Source organism: Monodon monoceros, unplaced genomic scaffold, assembly GCF_005190385.1.
Source record: "Monodon monoceros isolate NGI ecotype Baffin Bay Population unplaced genomic scaffold, NGI_Narwhal_1 Super_Scaffold_18, whole genome shotgun sequence".
Lineage (NCBI taxonomy): Eukaryota > Metazoa > Chordata > Mammalia > Artiodactyla > Monodontidae > Monodon > Monodon monoceros.
Window position 1 is genome coordinate 160,023,655 of NW_021703774.1, and position 17,447 is coordinate 160,041,101.

Consider the following 17,447-nt stretch of genomic DNA (forward strand, 5'->3'; position numbering starts at 1 on the left):
CGAGACCCTGAGGCCGGAACAAACTTGCTGTGCTCGTGGAACAGAAAGGTGGCCCGAGTAGCTGGAACACAGGAAGCCAGGGTGGGAGGAGGTGAGGTTAAAGTCAGCCGGGGAGGGGCTTCCCTGGCGGTCCAGTGGTTGAGACTCCGCACTTCCACTGCAGGGGGCACGGGTTCGATCCCAGGTCAGGGAACTAAGATCCCGCATGCCATGTGGCAGGACCAAAACTATAAATAAATAAATAAGGTAAAATAAAATCAGCCGGGGAAAGAAGTGGGATTTTTATTCCCATCAATGGGAAGCCACTAAGCGCCATCCTTTGATAAGAGGAGGGCCTCGTTCTCAGGAATGAGTAGGGAAGGAGAAGATGGGCCGAGTGCAGGGAGGGGTATAGGGTCAGTAGAGGTAAGGGCTGGGCTTCCCATACATTGGGCTCCTGTTTCCTCAGTGAGGTATGAGGCTAGGTCATCGATGTACAGGGGAAGTAGGAGATGGCAGGACATCTGTCCATAAGGCCACATCAGGTTTCCAGTGTTCTGGAAAGAGCCATGATACAGCCCTGGGAAGGACCTAATCGGCCATCGTACTCCTGGGCACACACCTCCTGGCAGTTTCCCTCGGGGGACGGAGGCACTTCCTTGACTGAGGTCAGTGGTAGCAAGTGAAGCCTCAACCGTCACAATCACAACGTCAATCACGATCATAATCACCGTGACCTTCACACCAACAGGCACAAGGACAGGACAGGAAACCCTCGAGGGCACCCTGTCCCTGTGAGCTAGTGGGACCCGAGTCCCTACCTGCCCTGTGGATGGCAGTGGGACTGTCCTGGGACAGAGCCAGTGGTGTGCTGGAGCTGGCTCCTACCTGCTTGCAAGAGCTGATTCTGTGAGTCTCTTCCCAACTCTACATGCAGTGACATCGCATGGGTGGCTTGAAATCAGCTACAGTGGAGGGCTTTTGGTTCTTTTTCCCAGCTAGCCAATTCATCAGCTTGCCTCTGGACAGAGCCCTGAGGACAGTTAGAGACCATGATCCTCACCACTTGCCCCTGTAAACTTCAGAGCCTGGAGCAGGACCAGCAGAGAGAGTCCAGAGTCCTGGTGGGCAGGTTGTCTGGTTGGAGGATGTTGGGTGGAGGTGGGAGGTCACCTTCCCTTAAGACACACCTGATGGTGGACCAGAGAGCCTGGGCATCACCTTCACCAGAGCCTCTGCTCCAGTCCAGGAGCCTAAAGGAAGGCCGGTGGCCTCCCAGCCGGACTGCCTGACCCACCCTCCTGGGCTGAGTCTGCCCTGGGAGGGACCAAGGGCTGCTTCTCCTTGCTCCCTGCTCCTTGCTCCCAGGATGAGCCCTGACCTTGGTCATAAACTGGACCTGAGCCCAGTGACGAAGATCTCCACCCAGGCCCAAACAGAACCTCACCCTTATTCTGGGTTGGGCTATGATTGGGCCACAGAAAACACACTCCCATTTCCATCTGTGCCTGACACAGGCTCACCACTAAAATCATGTCAAAGCCAGGGCCTTGAGCCCAAAGGGGGGCAGACCTGGCCAGGGGTTGGCTGAGCATCGTCCACCTCTGCAGTCAAGGCTTGAGCTCCTGCCTAGGAAGCAAACAGTGAAATTAAAACCCACCACCATCTCCTCCTTGCTTCAGTGACACATCTTCATCTTAGGAAATAAAGCCTAAAGGCAAAGCATATTTTCTAAGACCTAACCCCTCCCCATTCCTGTCAGCCTCCCTCTTTGATTTGGAGGATTCTTGCACTAAACCCTCCCTCCCCACTGTGCCCAAACACAGGTCTCCAGATCACTAGGAGGAGAGGGAGCTGAAAAAGCCCCAGGAACTTCATCTGAGAACCTAGGGGTGGAGGCCAGTACCTTACCTAGCAAATGGGCAAGACCCTTCCTCTCTACAGCCTCAGTTTCCCCACCTGTACAGTGAGAGATTTAGCCTTCCAGCTCTAATATCCAAAGTTAATGATCCTGGTGGAAATTTAGGGCCCCGTGTTCAAGGGTTGTACTTCATGGACAATTCAGACCCAGGAGATTCAGGAAACTTTCCCTAAACCATGGATGGGATACTGGGTTTAAGTCCTGGGATGTCTTCTTAGCTCTGAGGCCTTGTGCTAGTGACTTGACTTCTCTGGGCCTCAGTTTTCTCATCTGTCAAATGGCACTAACGCCAAGTTTGTGAGGATCAAATGAGATGGTAGCAAGAAAACAGCTTTGTAAGCTGTGGAGCACAGTCCTCGTGGGAGGGAGGGGCATCTGTTATTCCTGTTGTCATTTGTTATTCCTGCTGTCATGGGTTAATGTTTTGCCTTCCAGCAGAGCCCAGAAAGTAGAACAGTCTGGCCTAGCTCTCGGGTGGGAGACCGCCTCAGAGTCTCCCCGGAACCCACTCCCCCTGCCCAGAGCCAGTTCCAGCCCTGCATAAGCCTGCTGCCTGGCCTCCCCACCTCAGAGGTGATAAATCCTCCTCATTGGTCACCAAGGGACCGCAGGCTTTAGAGCTAGACTGGCCTTGGGGATCCCCAGATCCCATCCCTTTATGGTGGCCCAGACAGGAAAAGGGCTTTCCCCAGAAGGCACACAGTATGTCAGCGGCACAGCTGGGCCTCAAACCCAGCTTCTCTTTCCTCTACCCTAGCCTGTAAAATGGGGTCCTCTGGAATCTTCACAGCAGCAATGCCCCTGCTGGTGCCCCAAATCAGCAGGCCCTGTCCAGGCAGGGACTCTGGGAGAGAGGGCTGTCTAAGGCATCCCTCCACAGCCTTCACGCCCTGCTGGGCTCCTGCTGCCTCCAGGAAGCCTTCTCTGATTGGCACCCAAAAGGCTGGAAATGAGTTCCCTCCCACACACCTCTTTTGACAGAATACCTGCTTAAAGGTGAAAGGTGTCTGTTTGCCTGTCTGCTGGCCTCCAGCCTGAAAGTTTCTCGGGATAGGGAACGGCTAGATTAATCTGGGCTCCCCATTACAGGGGCCTAGGCCAGACTGAGGGCAAAGGGAATGAGGGAGAAGTGGGAGACAGGGGGATGGGAGGGCACTCAGGGCAAGAAAACAATGCACTGGGATTTAGTGGCCCAAGCAGCAGTGGGGCAGGGACACAAAGCCCTCACCCCTTCAGACGTTGATTCCCAGGGCTTCCCTCCCTCCCCAGTGGCCCATACCCCAGGGCAGGCTCCTCCTGTGGGAACTGCTGTCTCGGCAGCGGGCACCCAGCCACATGGGTGTCGGGAATGAGGCTTGGCAGCAGGGCGGGCGCTTTCCTGGGCAGTGTTTGTTCTGGGCCGTCCCGACAGGGCTGCCCCTTGCTTGGGCCTGGGGAGGGGATGGCCCTGGGCAGAGGTCCTGCTGGGAAGGCAGAGTGGTGCATGGGCCCAGGGAACAGGAAGCATCCTTCTCCCGCCAGCGCCAGTGGAGCAGCTGCTGGGCAACACCGGGGAGCTGGTTAGAGATGCAGGTTGTCAGGTCCTTCCTCAGACCTGCTGTTCAGAATCTCCACTTTAACAAGATCCCCAGGTAACTCCTATGCACATTTCAATTTGACAAGCCCTGTTTTGCAAGTGTCTGCCTGTGTATTTACACAGCAAATAAATAAATAAATAAATAACTACAAATTCCCAGTTAAGATAAATAAATCATGGGTGTCCTGCATGGTGACTAAAGTTAATAATACTGTATCATAATTCAGAAGTTGCTAAGAGAGTAAATCTTTAATATTTATTTTATTTATTTATTTGGCTGCACTGCGGGATCTTCGTTGCCGCCTGTGGGATCTTTAGCTGTGGTGGGTGCGGAGTCTCAGCCACCGGACTGCCGCCAGGGAAGTCCCAAGAGAGTAGATCTTAAAAATTCTCATCACAAGAAAAAAAATTGTAACTACCTGTGGTGATAGATGTTAGCTAGACATTGTGGTGATCATTTCACAATGTATACAAATATCAAACCATGTCACACACCTGAAACTTAAGTAATGTTTTATAATTATATATCAATTAAAAATTAAATCATGAAAAAACACAGATTACCTTCCTTTCATTTCTTCTCTACACTTCAGTTAGGGCATTACCTTGATTTTTTTTTTTTTTTTTTTTTTTTTGCGGTACGCGGGCCTCTCACTGTTGTGGCCTCTCCCGTTGCGGAGCACAGGCTCCAGACGCGCAGGCTCAGCGGCCATGGCTCACGGGCCCAGCCGCTCCGCGGCATGTGGGATCTTCCCGGACCGGGGCACGAACCCGTGTCCCCCGCATCGGCAGGCGGGCTCTCAACCACTGTGCCACCAGGGAAGCCCTGATTTTTTTTTTTCCCCAAAATTTTGAGTGTGTGAATAGGATATTTTATCTGTGAATCTCATTCCATTACAGGAAAGAGATATTGCAAGAAATTTATTATAAAAGAGGGTGTGCGGTCTGCTGGGGCTGGAAACCCACTGATGAATACCCACTCCTGTTTTCAGTTGGCAGCGTCAGCCCTGAGGAGACAGAAATGGAAGTGGGCAACCCTTGAACCTGAGGAGCTCACCTTTAGCAAGGGAGATGAGACAGAGATGCATATTGCCACCTCCTGAGCCTCAGTTTCCTCACCCACGAAATGGGTGTAATCAATCATCAGTCATGTCTGCCTGCCTCCCCAAGGGGCTGGACGGGCGCAAATGAGTTTGGTCGGGGTGGGGCTTTATGAGCTGCCTCATAGGTGAGTGAAGTGAGATCTGAGAGTGCCCTGCTTACAGCTCTGTCTTCTGGTGTCTCTCCCTGTCCTTTAGGGTCTAGCCCTCAGCCTCCTCTTTCTCTCCCAGAGCCTCGTCTGCCGCTATGGTCTCACTCTCTCTTCCTCTTTCCTCCCCAGCCCCCCGCCAAAACCCACACCTATCTGAACCTTGCTCCAAATTAGCAAATTAGCACTGCTTCTGGGGAGAGCAAGCATGCACTGAGTGTTGACTACATGCCAGGACCCCTCATGCACTGGGTCTTTTATGCCAGCCCTGAGACTAGGTCATAATACCCCAATGAGCAGATGAGAAAACCCAGGCTCAGTGAAAGGGAATGATTTGCACCCAGTTGCACACAGCCAATAAGAGGCCAAGTTGGAACAGGAACTCAAGCTTTTGGCTCCTACTTCACCAGGCTTCCTTGGCTGGAAACAGGAACCAAATTTCCATGACCTTGAGGAGGACTCCGTTCAAGTCCCTCCTCAGAGATCTGTCTCTAGCCGTACTGCACCACTCCCTGCAAGATCAGGTTCTGGAAGAGTGCTCCTTCCTCCTTCCCTCAAGCATCCCTTCACTCGTCCCATGAATATTTATAGACTCCAGGAGCTGGGATACGCAGAAAACAAAAACAGACAAAATCTCTGCCCTCCTGGAGCTTCTGTTCCAACAGACAAACAGGCAATAAATAGGTATGATGTGTAGATGGTGCTGGGTGCTATGGAAACAATAAAGCAGAGGAGAGGGTGGGGAGGGGAGACTGCCATTCTAATTGGGTAGTTAGGGCTCACTGAGAAAAGGACACACTGAGAAAAAGACCTGGACGAACTGGGCAGAAGCCATGTGGCCAAGAAGGGATGAGTGTATCAGGCAGATGAAAGCAATTTGCAAAGGCTCTGAGGTGGGAGAGGAGCATCAAGAAGGCCAGTGTACCCGCAGCAGATGAGCGAGGGGAGAGTGGGAGGAGATGGGGGTGGGGTGTCCCATGGAGTCTTGTGGTGAGTGGAGGACTTTGGCTTTTACTCCAAGTGAGATGGAGGCATTAAAATGACATGATCTGACTTGTGTTTTAAAAGGATCGCTCTGGCTGCTGGGTTGAAACCACACTGTGGGAGACAAGTGCAATAGCAGGGGGGCCAGCAGAGAGGCTCCAATAATCCAGGGGAGGGGGGTGATGCCCACGGAGGTGGCAGCAAGCTGGGTGGAGGGCAAGATGGGGTCAGAGTCTGCCTGTATTCTGAAGGTAGAGCCAACAAGACTTGCGGACAAATTGGATGTGGGATGTGAGAGGAAAAAGGAATAAAAAATGGCTTCATGTGTTCAGCCCAAGAACTGGAAGTTGCCATTTGCTGTGGGAGGAGCAATTCAGTTCAAGAATTCAGTTTTGGGGGCTTCCCTGGTGGCGCAGTAGTTAAGAATCCGCCCGCCAATGCAGGGGACACGGGTTCGAGCCCTGGTCCGGAAAGATCCCACATGCCGCAGAGCAACTAAACCCGTGCACCACAACTACTGAGCCTGTGCTCTAGAGCCCACAAGCCACAACTACTGAGTCCACGTGCTGTATCTACTGAAGCCCGCGCGCTCTAGAGCCCGTGCTCCGCAACAAGAGAAGCCACCGCAATGAGAAGCCAGCGCACTGCCACGAAGAGTAGCCCCGGCTCACCGCAACTAGAGAAAGCTCGCACGCAGCAACAAAGACCCACCACAGCCAAAAGTAATAAATAAATATTTTTCAAAATAAAAAAAAAAAGAATTCAGCTTTTGATGTGCAAAGTTTGAGGAGACCATAAAGATACATGTAGAGGTGTTGTGTAAAATTAAATAAACGAGCCTGGAGTTCAGGAGAGAGCTCTGGGCTGGAATATATAAATCTGGGATTTGCAAGCACAGGGATGGCATTTAAAGCTTGAAACTGGATGAGATCACCAAGGGAGTGAGTGTAGACAGAAAAGAGAAGAGGGGCTTCCCTGGTGGCGCAGTGGTTGAGAGTCCGCCTGCCGATGCAGGGGACACGGGTTCGTGCCCCGGTCCGGGAAGATCCCACATGCCGAGGAGCGGCTAGGCCCGTGAGCCATGGCCGCTGAGCCTGTGCGTCCGGAGCCTGTGCTCCGCAATGGGAGAGGCCACAACGGTGAGAGGCCCGCGTACCGCAAAAAAAAAAAAAAAAAAAAAAAGAAAAAGCAAAGAGAAGAGGACCAGGGAGTGAGGCCTGGGCACTTCACTGTTCGGCAGTTGAGGGGATGAGGAGGAAACCACAAAACAGTAGTCAGTGAAATAGGAGAAAAATCAGGATAGTAAGATATCTTAAAAGCGAAGTGAAGAAAGTATTTCAAAGAGGAGGGAATGATCAGCTGTGTCACATGCAATTTACAGATCTAGGAAAATATGAGGATTAAGAATTGACAATTAGAATGGAAGAAAATTTTGCAAATCATATATCTGATAAGGGACTTGTATCTAGAATATATAAAGAACCCTCAGAACTCAACACTTTTTTTAAAGATAATTTTTTTAAGTATTTATTTATTTATTTGGTTGCACCGGGTCTTAGTTGTGGCAGGTGGCTTCTTAGTTTCGGCACGTGAACTCAAGTTACGGCATGCATGCGGAATCTAGTTCCCTGACCAGGGATGGAATCTGGGCCCCCTGCACTGGGAGCATGGGGTCTTAACCACTGCACCACCAGGGAAGTCCCAACAATAACTTTTTTTTTAAATTTTTTAAAATTTATTTATTTTTTGCGATACGCAGGCCTCTCACTGTTGTGGCCTCTCCCATTGTGGAGCACAGGCTCCGGACGCGCAGGCTCAGCGGCCATGGCTCACGGGCCCAGCCGCTCCGCCGCATGTGGGATCTTCCCGGCCCGGGGCACGAACCCGTGTCCCCCGCATCGTCAGGCGGACTCTCAACCACTGCGCCACCAGGGAAGCCCCCAACAATAACTTTTTAAAATAATGCAATTTAGGGGACTTCCCTGGCGGTCCAGTGGTTGGGACTCCGCGCTTCCACTGCAGGGGGCCCGGGTTCCATCCCTGGTAGGGGAACTAAGATCCCACATGTTGCATGGCACAGTCAAAAAAAAAAAAAAAAAAGCAACTTAAAATGGGTACAGGATTTGAATAGACATTCCTCCAAAGGTACAGATGGCCAATAAGCACATGAAAAGAAATTCAACATCATTAGCGATGAGAGACATCCAAATCAAAACCACAATGAGATACTACTTCTAAGATGTCTATAATCAAAAAGACATATGGGGCTTCCCTGGTGGCGCAGTGGTTGAGAGTCCGCCTGCCGATGCAGGGGACACGGGTTCGTGCCCCGGTCCGGGAAGATCCCACATGCCGTGGAGCGGCTGGGCCCGTGAGCCACGGCCGCTGAGCCTGCGCGTCCGGACCCTGTGCTCTGCAACGGGAGAGGCCACAACAGAGAGAGGCCCGCGTACCGCAAAAAAAAACAAACAAAAAAGGCATATAATAACAAGTGTTGACAAGGATATGGAGAAATTGTAACCCTTATACACCACTGGTGAGAAATGTAAAATGGTGCAGCTGCTCTGGAAACCAGTCTGGCAGTTCCTCAAATGGGTAAACATAAAGTTACCTTATTACCTATGACCAGTAATTCCACTTCTAGATATTTACCCAAGAGAAATGAAAGCACATGTCCACATAAAATCTTGTCTGTGTACGACACCAAGAGTGGACCCTCAGGTAAACTTTCAGTTATGAGGATGCGTGAATGTAAAGCTCATCAGTTGTAACAAATGTACCACTCTGGTGGGATTTTGTTGATAATGGAGGAGACTATACATATGTGGGGGCAGAGTCTATACAGGAAATCTCTGTACCTTCCTCTCAATTTTGCTGTGAATTTAAAACTGCTCTTTAAAAAGAAAAAAAAAGTAAAAAAAAAAAACTTGTACATGAATATTCATAGCAGTATTCATAATAGCCAAAAGTAGAAACAACTCAAATGTTTATGAGTGGATAAATAAAATGTGGTATATCCATATATCCATGGCATATTATTTGTCAATAAAGAAAAAGTGAAATACTAATACATGCTATAACACAAGTGAACCTTGAAAACATTATGCTAAGTAAAAGAAACCGGAATAGGGCAATCTATACAGAGGCAGAAAGTAGATTAGTGGTTGTCTGTGAGTTGAAGGGGTTGGGGGAAAATGTGGAGTGACTGCTAAAGGGCACAGGGTTTCTTTGGGGGGTGACGAAAATGTTCTAAAATAGATTATGGTGGTGGCTGAACAGCTCTGTCAGTATACCAAGCACCACTGAACTGTACACTTTATATGGGTGAAGTATACGTTAGCCATCATATACTTCACCCATATAATTCATTAGCTAAATTTTATCTCAATAAACCTATTTCCAAAAAAAAATGTGATGGGGAGTTCCCTGGCGGTTCAGTGGTTAAGACTGGGCACTTTCACTGCTGTGGCCCAGGTCCAATCCCTGGTAGAGGAACTAAGATCCTGCAAGCTGCACGGTGGGGCCAAAACCCCTTGAGGATTGGATTAAGCAACGTGAAGGTCACAGGTGACCTCGACTAAAAGCAGTCTTGGTCTAGTGGTGGGGACAAAAGCCTTATTAAAGTGTGTTCAAGAGAGAAGAGAACAAGCGAAGGCAGCAAATATGAACATTTTCAAAGAGTTCTGCTATACAGATGGTGCCCAACTTGCGGTGGTTCAACTTACAATGGCTCTACTTACAATTTTTCGACTTTACAATGGTGCACAGGCAATACTCATTCAGTAGAAAACGTACTTTTTTGAATTTTAATCTTCTCCTGGGCTAGCGATATTGGGTCTGATACTCTCTCGTGATGCTGTGCAGTGGCCGCGAGCTGCAGCTCCCATTGAACCACATGACCACATCACATCAAGGGGAAACAACCGACACATTTACACCCATTCTGCCTTTCACTTTCAATACAGTATTCAATAAATTAGATGAGATGATCAACATTTAATTATAAAATAGGCTTTGTATTAAGTGATTTTGCCCAACTTCAGGCTAATGTTAGTGTACTGAGTGCGTTTAAGGTAGGCTAGGCTAAACCTCGTTAACAGTAGGTTACATGTATTCAATGCATTTTCAATTTAGGATATTTTCAGCTTACCACGGGTTTATCAGGATGTAACCCCACCCTAAGTCAAGGAAGATCTATATGGAGAAATGGGGTAGAGGGGATGCAGATGTGAGGTCAAGAGAGGTTTCTTGGTTTTGTTGTGGTTTTTTCTGAGATGCAAAAAAATTATGTCTCAACACTGATTGGAATGAACCAGTAGAGAGGGGGAAATGGCCCAAGTGAAGTCCTTGAGCAGGTGAGAGGCAGGAGATCTGGTGTATGAGTGGAAGGGAAGCACAGAGAGGAGCAAATGGGGTTCATCCAAGGTAGCAGGAGGGAGGGTAAAAATGAGGCACAGACCCAGGGATTGGGTAGAGGAGGTGTTGAGAGTCTGCAGAAATTCTCTTTTGATCACTTCTATCTTCTCAGTGAGGTAGGAAGCGAGGTCAAGAGCTGAGGGAGGGTTGGGGGAGGGCTTTCAGGGATTGAGGAGAGAGGAGAAGGTAAGAAATTGTCTATAGGACCGTGGGAGAGTGACAGGACTGGGTCATATGGTAGGATCTTGAGACAGTGCAAAGGGTCCCCTGGAGGAGGGTGGGGCGTGACATTAAAGTGAGACCAGTCAGCAGGGCTGTGTGTCTTCCTCCAGCTTCTGCCAACTGTGTGGGTGCAAGTGCAGAGTTGGATTAACCAGGGTGTGGTTTTGCCAGGTGAGTGCAATTTAACAAGAAAGGAGCAAGGGGGTTGAGGGCGTATGCAAGGAAGTAATTATAATTATGGTCCACAGAATCTAAGCTGGTTAAGGAGGAAAGTCAGGACATGAGGGAGGCGAGGAACAGTAGGGGAAAAGGTGGGAAGATCAGTGAACTGAAGTTCTGGTAGATCCGGAACTGATGGAGTCAGGGTTCTAGAGGGAGTGAGCAGAAGAGACAGGAGGTGGTGTCAGGAGGATGGAATACTTGATATTGAAATTACTCAGGGTAGGGGCATAATTGTTGGTAATGACAAGGTCTAGGAAATCACCTTGGCCATGAGGGACTGAGGCAGGGTGGAGGACAAGAACCATGGGAGGAGGGAATGGGTGTTCTCCATAGGGGAGGATTACCTGTGTGTAATTGAACAAACCAAGTCATCCTCAGGGGCAGGACCCTGGGTAGGGCATGGGCCTGGGATTCAGCCAGACCTGGATATGAAGCGCCACTCACCAACTCATGCTCAAATTAATTAGTTTCTCTGAGCCTCAGTTTTCTCTCATGCAAAGTGAAAGATGACTCCTATGTCAAAAGATTATGCTCTGAAAATTGAATGAGAAACTGTGTGGAAACTGCCTGGTGTGGGTCTAGGAACAATGCACTCAGTAATGTGGGCTGATCCCAAGATGCTCCTGCCTTGGGTCCCAGAGCTGAGGGGCCAATGTAGGGACCAAGGCTCTCCTAGGACCTCTTCTCCCTTCCCACCACCTTAAATCATAGAAGGTGTGAATGGAAGAGCCTGACTCCTATTTCTCTCCCATTTTACAGAATAGGAAACTGAGGCCCAGATAGGGAAAGTGTGTCACTATGAGTCAATTATTATACAGAGTAAGTTCCCTTTTAAAATCAGTTGGAGTCAGAATTAAGACGGGAAATTTGTACAGGGGGGGGAAAGGCTCATATATAAAATTTGAAAGCCAGTTGGACTCTTCAGGATGTACTTCAGCTGTCATTATCCCCTCCATTCATTGGAACAATTAAAAGTTGGTCTTGGTGAAAATGAAAAACCCTATGAGTTTACCCCTGGTCTTGCCTTCTCTCTCCTCTTCCTACACCCCCAAGTCACACACCCCCCAACACTAAAGTTCAGGTCCTGTGATTGGTCAAACATTGGACCAATTAGCTTTGGAAATAGAAGTGTCAACAGAAGGGTGATTCACAGTGCATGAATTTACTAATTGCTCTTCCTAGCCCAGGCAGAAGGAAGGGGAGAGGAAAAGAGATCTCTAAGTTTCCTTCCTTAGAGAACTTAATTCAAGTGTATGGGGTGGGCACAGCACCAGCCCACACCACAAGGCGCTGCCCCTGTGTAGTTCCAGCCCTAGCCAGTCTCCTTGGGGTAAATCCCTTCTGCTTTCTGGACCCCAATTTCCCCATCTACAAAGTGGGAAGAGAGCAAACAAAATGATTGCCAAAGGTCTCAGCTAAAGCCTTCAGAGTTCTAGGAATATGTAGCTTGGCACCTTCTCTGCTGCTCTGGCTGTCCAGGGACAAGCATGGGGAGATAGGGCAGAAGTGGATCCAGCAGACACAATGGAAATGTCACCTCCTTAGGGAGGACTTCCATGATTACACCATCTAATGATGTACATTGATCTCTCTAGTTCTCTTCCCCTCTCTTGCTATATATTTTTCACACTCACATACACCTGTGGCTGCTCTCTCTTCCATTTCCCTGTTTTTAAAAATTATTTACTTATTATTTATTTAGGCTGTGCCAGGTCTTAGTTGCAGCATGCGGGATCTTTAGTTGTAGCATGTGAACTCTTAGTTGTGGCATGAATGCAGGATCTAGCTCCCCAACCAGGGATCAAACCCAGGCCCCCTGCATTGGGAGGGCACAGTCTTACCCACTGGACCATCAGGGAAGTCCCTGTTTTATTTTGTTTTTAGCACTATTCAAAATGTCTTATTTATTTACTTACTTGACTATTGTCTTACTACACTTGAATGTCAGTTCGAGAAGGGCAGGGACCTTGCCTATCATATCCCAGGGCCTAGCCCAGCCCCTGGTACACAGTAGGTACTTAGTATATCTGTGTTGGTTGATGAATGAATACATGAATGGATGAATGGATCTTGTGGGTTCATTCATCCAGGGTTATGCAAGCATGACTCTGTGATCTGTGCCAAGTCTTTTAAGAAGAGGAGGGAATTAGGGCTCTGGAGTCAGGAGACCTGGGTTCAAGTCTCACACTGCCAATTAGTAATTGTATGACCTTAGGCATGTCACTTGTCCTCTCTAAACCTTAGGTTCTTCATCTGTAAGTTGAGGATAATTATGCCACTTCTTGAGATGTATTTTTAGGAATTAGAGATCACGTATATAAAGTATCTGGTGCATAGTAGGTTATCCAGTAAATGTTAGTTTCCTTTCTTTTCCTTCCTCTGCTGGGGCATGGAAGTGATAGGTCAAGGGTTTGGAGACTCTGGGTTTGGTTGAAGTATATTTCTTGTCTATTTCTTATCTTTCAAAAGACGGTAAAACAAAATAGCAAGCAACTGCGCTGAGGACAGTGCAAGAGACTTGCCCGAAGTCACAAAGCCAAGCAGTGGAGCAAATAGCAGGTCCCCACCCTGGAGGCCAGAGGAAGTCCCTGACCCCAGATAAGATGGAGGGAGGGAGGGAGGGGACGAGGGCAGGATCTTGCTTGGGCTGGCCACCAGACAGAGGAAGCAGCTGCTCTAGTCTGAGAGTCAAGCTCCTGGGATCTAGTCCTAGGTCTGTCTGAGACAACCTGGTGACAATGGAATGTAGTTTACCATTTCTAGGTTTTGGTTTCTCTGTCTGTACATTGGACACATTGCTCCTTGCCCAGCCTACCTTATGGAATGGGGGTGTTAGGAGAATGATATTTAATTAATTGCTAGAAGAATGATGTTTAATTTAAAAGAGAATATTGCAGAGATGAATCAGACTCAATTTCTAAAATTTTGCCACAAGCACATATATTTAAAATAAGAAAAAAAGATTAAAAGTAACAACAATAATAAGCCTCATCCCACTAGGCTCTGTAAAGTGCGAGAGAAAAACACGGAAACGTATTATTTCAATAGAACATATGAAAATGTTTTGCCAACTATAAATAATCAAGTCAAATTTTTTAAAAAAATTATTGAGCCCCTTCTCTGGAGCAGATGAGGAAACTGGCTTAGAGAGGTTTAGTGACTTGCCCAAGGTCACACAGGACCTGAGAAAGGTAAGAGGCTGGCAGGAAAGACTTCCACCAGCTACCCAGGAAGCTCCTGCCAGAAGACCAACACCCCAGTTCCAGCTTCCCTCCAACCTCCAGCCCCGTGAAGGCCCTAGGTCTCTCAAGTGTAGTGGAAAGAGCATGCGCCCACTGATTCTATAGCGCAGATTCAGCACCAGGGCCCCGTCTCACCTGCTGTGTGACCTTGAGAGAGTCAGGCCCCTTCTCTGAGCAGGTTTCCTCACCCCTAAACCAAAACATTAACGCTGGCCAGGCAGTGATGTACTCAAGAGAGTACATTTTAAAAGTATTATGCTTCCCTGGTGGCGCAGTGGTTAAGAATCCGCCTGCCAGTGCAGGAGACATGGGTTCGAGCCCTGGTCCGGAAAGATCCCACATGTCGCGGGGCAACTAAGCCCGTGCGCCACAACTACTGAGCCTGCGCTCTAGAGCCTGCGAGTCAAAACTACTGAAGCCACTGCAATGAGAAGCCCGCGCACCGCAACGAAGACCTACACAGCCAAAAATAAATAAATTAAATAAATAAAAAAATTTTTTAAAGACCCTATTTCCAAATAAAGTCACATTAAAAAAAAAAGTATCTTCCACGGTATAGAAGTTTGTTACCTTTTCTCAACTCTGGAAGATTGACGGAGAGCAGGAGGAGCACTGTGTGGAGTTGAACAAGTGGCACAATCTCTCTGGCCTTCTGAAAATAGCGTACGGCCAGCACCAGGCCGGGTGATTTCGAAATTCCTTCCAGCGGGGGTGGGGGTGGGGTGGGGGGGGATCTTAGTTGTCCGACTCCGCTTCAAACTCCACAGGTCACTTCCCTCACGTCTGCCCCTGGAGGGCGCAGTCCCTTTAAATCCAGGCGCTGCCTTCCGCCCGGGCCAATCACGGAGAAGAGAAGTTCTTTAAGGACCAAAGGAGGGAATTCTGCCGGAGAAGGAGGGCGGGGCAGGGGCGTGCCTTCCAGCCAATCGGAATCTTCCTGGCGACCAGTGGCTCACGTACAAAGCTCTGCTGACCAATGGTAGGAGCGTCGAGAGGCGGGGCGGTTCCCGCTGTGTGACAGCAGCCGGGACCAATGGGCGTGCCGCCCGCGGCCTATAAGAGTCGGCTGGGCCCCAGGCCACAAGCTTTAGAGTCTGTTGGTCCTTGCCGTCGGAGGTGTACCCTGGGTTTGCCTCGCTGTCGCTGCCGTCCGGCCCCGCGCCCTCCGCGTTGGCCCCGGCCCAGCCGCTCTCCCTGCCCTCTTCCCCTTAACCGCCCTCCGGTTTCTGCCGTCGGGGCCCCGGGGCCGGGCCAATGATGCCTTCGGAAAGCGGAGCGGAGAGCCCAGACCGAGCGGCTGCACAGGTGGAGACCGCTGCGGCCTTGGCGATGGCTACGGCTGCCCCGGCAGGCGGCGGCCCCGACCCGGAGGCTGCATCGGCCTCCCTCGGACGGCACCTGAGTGGGCTGAGTTGGCCGCAGGTGAAGCGGCTGGATGCGCTCCTGAGCAAACCGATTCCCATTCATGGGCGCGGCAACTTCCCCACGCTGAGCGTGCAGCCCCGGCAGATCGTGCAGGTGAGAGGCGCTGGGCGGGGATATGGGGCTGAGGCTCTCGTGGCTGGGAGGCTCCCGGAGTCTGTTCGATTTGCTGGAAAGCTAAGAAAACAAGGCTCAGAGAAGGACAGGGGCTGTAACAAAATCGCACGACATTGATGGTAGTCCATACCCTCCTCCCCCTGCACCTCATACTCTCTCCCCACTTGACTTTCCCGTCCCCCGCCCCTTAAGGAGCCCCAATTCCGCTCGGACCATTCACCTAGGCCCTGGCTGGGAGAGGGGTGGGAAATAGGGAGGGACCTGGCCGTGAAGGAAGAACAACCCCGCCTGCAGGGACAACAGATGCCAGGCAGCCCTGGGTGGGTAGATGTACATGCTTGAGTCCAAAATAGTTCTTTTCATCTCTAAATCGTTGTCCCCGGGTCTCACTCTCTACCTCTTCCCTCTCTCAAGGTTCTAGGAGCAGACTCTGTCCTGTGTTCCCACAGCGCATGGCTCAAGAGCCCCCTCGCTAGGTGGGAAAGCTGAGAAATTCCAGCAAGGACTCCCTCTCAAGTAGGGTTGTGGCAGGAGGAAATTAAGCGCCAGTCCAGCCCTGATGCCTGCATGCTGGAGGGCAACATCAGGTGTCCAATTTAGGTGTTTCTCTCCCTCCCCAAGATTGGAAATGAGGGCCGAGTCTCTGGCCCCAAGCCCCACCTCTCTCCTGAGGAGCAGAAGAGAATTCTCTCCTCTTCCACAGACTCCCTCTTCCCTTTACCTGACTCTCAACAACCCTAAAATTGCTCTTTCACCTGTTAGCCCAGGCACTGTCATGCCCTGAAATACCAGAAGATGGTCATTATTGTATGCATTTTATAGCTGGGGAAGCTGAGGCCCCAAGAGGGGCAGCGAGCTGCCTAAGATTACCTAGAGGGGAAAATCAAACCCAGAGAATCTTGGGTCTTCCCAGGAGTCGGTTACTGCAGGTTCAAGGTTTTCCCACCTCTTCCCCAGTTCCCAAGACTCAACTTCTAGGTGTTAGCAGATAGAAGGAGCCAGAAAATCTAGCCACAATTCCTGCATATTCCTGCCAGCAGATGAACTTTCTTTCTGGGGAAGTGAACCATACAAGCCAGGTGAAGCAGGCCACCACCCTACTCCTTCTGCCTTAGCTTCCACAGAGGCGGAGTGGTGCTTGCTGGGGGATTACCTCGCCCTCCCTCCCAAGGAATGGGAGGGGGTGGGGACAGATTCCCCAGGGCTGACTCATCGGTGGTGCTCACTGAGGCATTTCTTGGCTGCCCCACTGTCATGGGGTAATTAGGAAACCAGTTGAGGCTTTTCTCCCCTTGACAGGTCATGGGGTATTTAGGAAACCAGTTGAGACTCTTCTCCCCTTGACAGTCAGGTCAACCTTGGGGCCCCAAATGCTGTAACTCTAGGACTATTGTCCCAGGCATGAGCCCAGTGTGGCAATTCACCTCTGCACCATGCACTGCCCTGGAGGGGAAGTCCCTGCCCCTGTCAGTATGGTCCAAACTGCCTTTACTGGTGTCTACTCTGTGCCAGGCCCTGTTCAGGACACTAGGGGCATAGATGTGACTGGGACCCAGCCTCCCTGCCTTCCAGCCAGGTGGGGGAGACTGCCAGTCAATAGGAGCTGACTCTACAATGTGATAATAGTACAATGTACTACTGTCCTAGACTAGGGTCAGAAATATCACAAAACAGGGAGCAGCCGGCTGTGGTGGGGAGGGGGAAGTGGCGACTTCAGAGTTGGACTGGGAGGTTGGACATCTGGCTTCAGGGCCTGGACAGTTGTCAATTCCCTTTGCTGGGCCCAGTGTCCCTATTTGTTCAATGAGGATGGGTTGAACTGCTCTCCAACGCCCGTTCTGCTTCCAGAATCCAAAGGAAACAGGTGCCTTCACCTGGTGTGAAGAAAGTCCATCTCCTGGCAGGAACCCGCGGCTGGCAGCTTCACAAACTATTGGGATATGTGTGTGTGTGTGTGTGTGTGTGTGTGTGTGTGTGTGGCGGGGGGGGTGGAGGTACTGGTTGTGTGTGTGTGTGTGTGTGTGTATGTGGCGGGGGTGGAGGTACTGGTTGTGTGTGTGTGTGTGTGTGTGTGTGTGTGTGTGTGTGTGTGTGTGT

General features: G+C 50.1%; 1 protein-coding gene across 1 annotated transcript in view; it reads left to right on the forward strand.

The window, feature by feature from the left end:
• Positions 1–14,893: 14,893 nt before the first annotated feature.
• Positions 14,894–17,447, forward strand: part of TENT5B (terminal nucleotidyltransferase 5B) — a 7,010-nt gene continuing 4,456 nt past the window's right edge. The window contains exon 1 of the mRNA XM_029229458.1: positions 14,894–15,329. Within this exon, the coding sequence (XP_029085291.1) occupies positions 15,066–15,329 (264 nt within the window). The 5' untranslated portion in view covers positions 14,894–15,065. The remainder of the gene's footprint in view (positions 15,330–17,447) is intronic.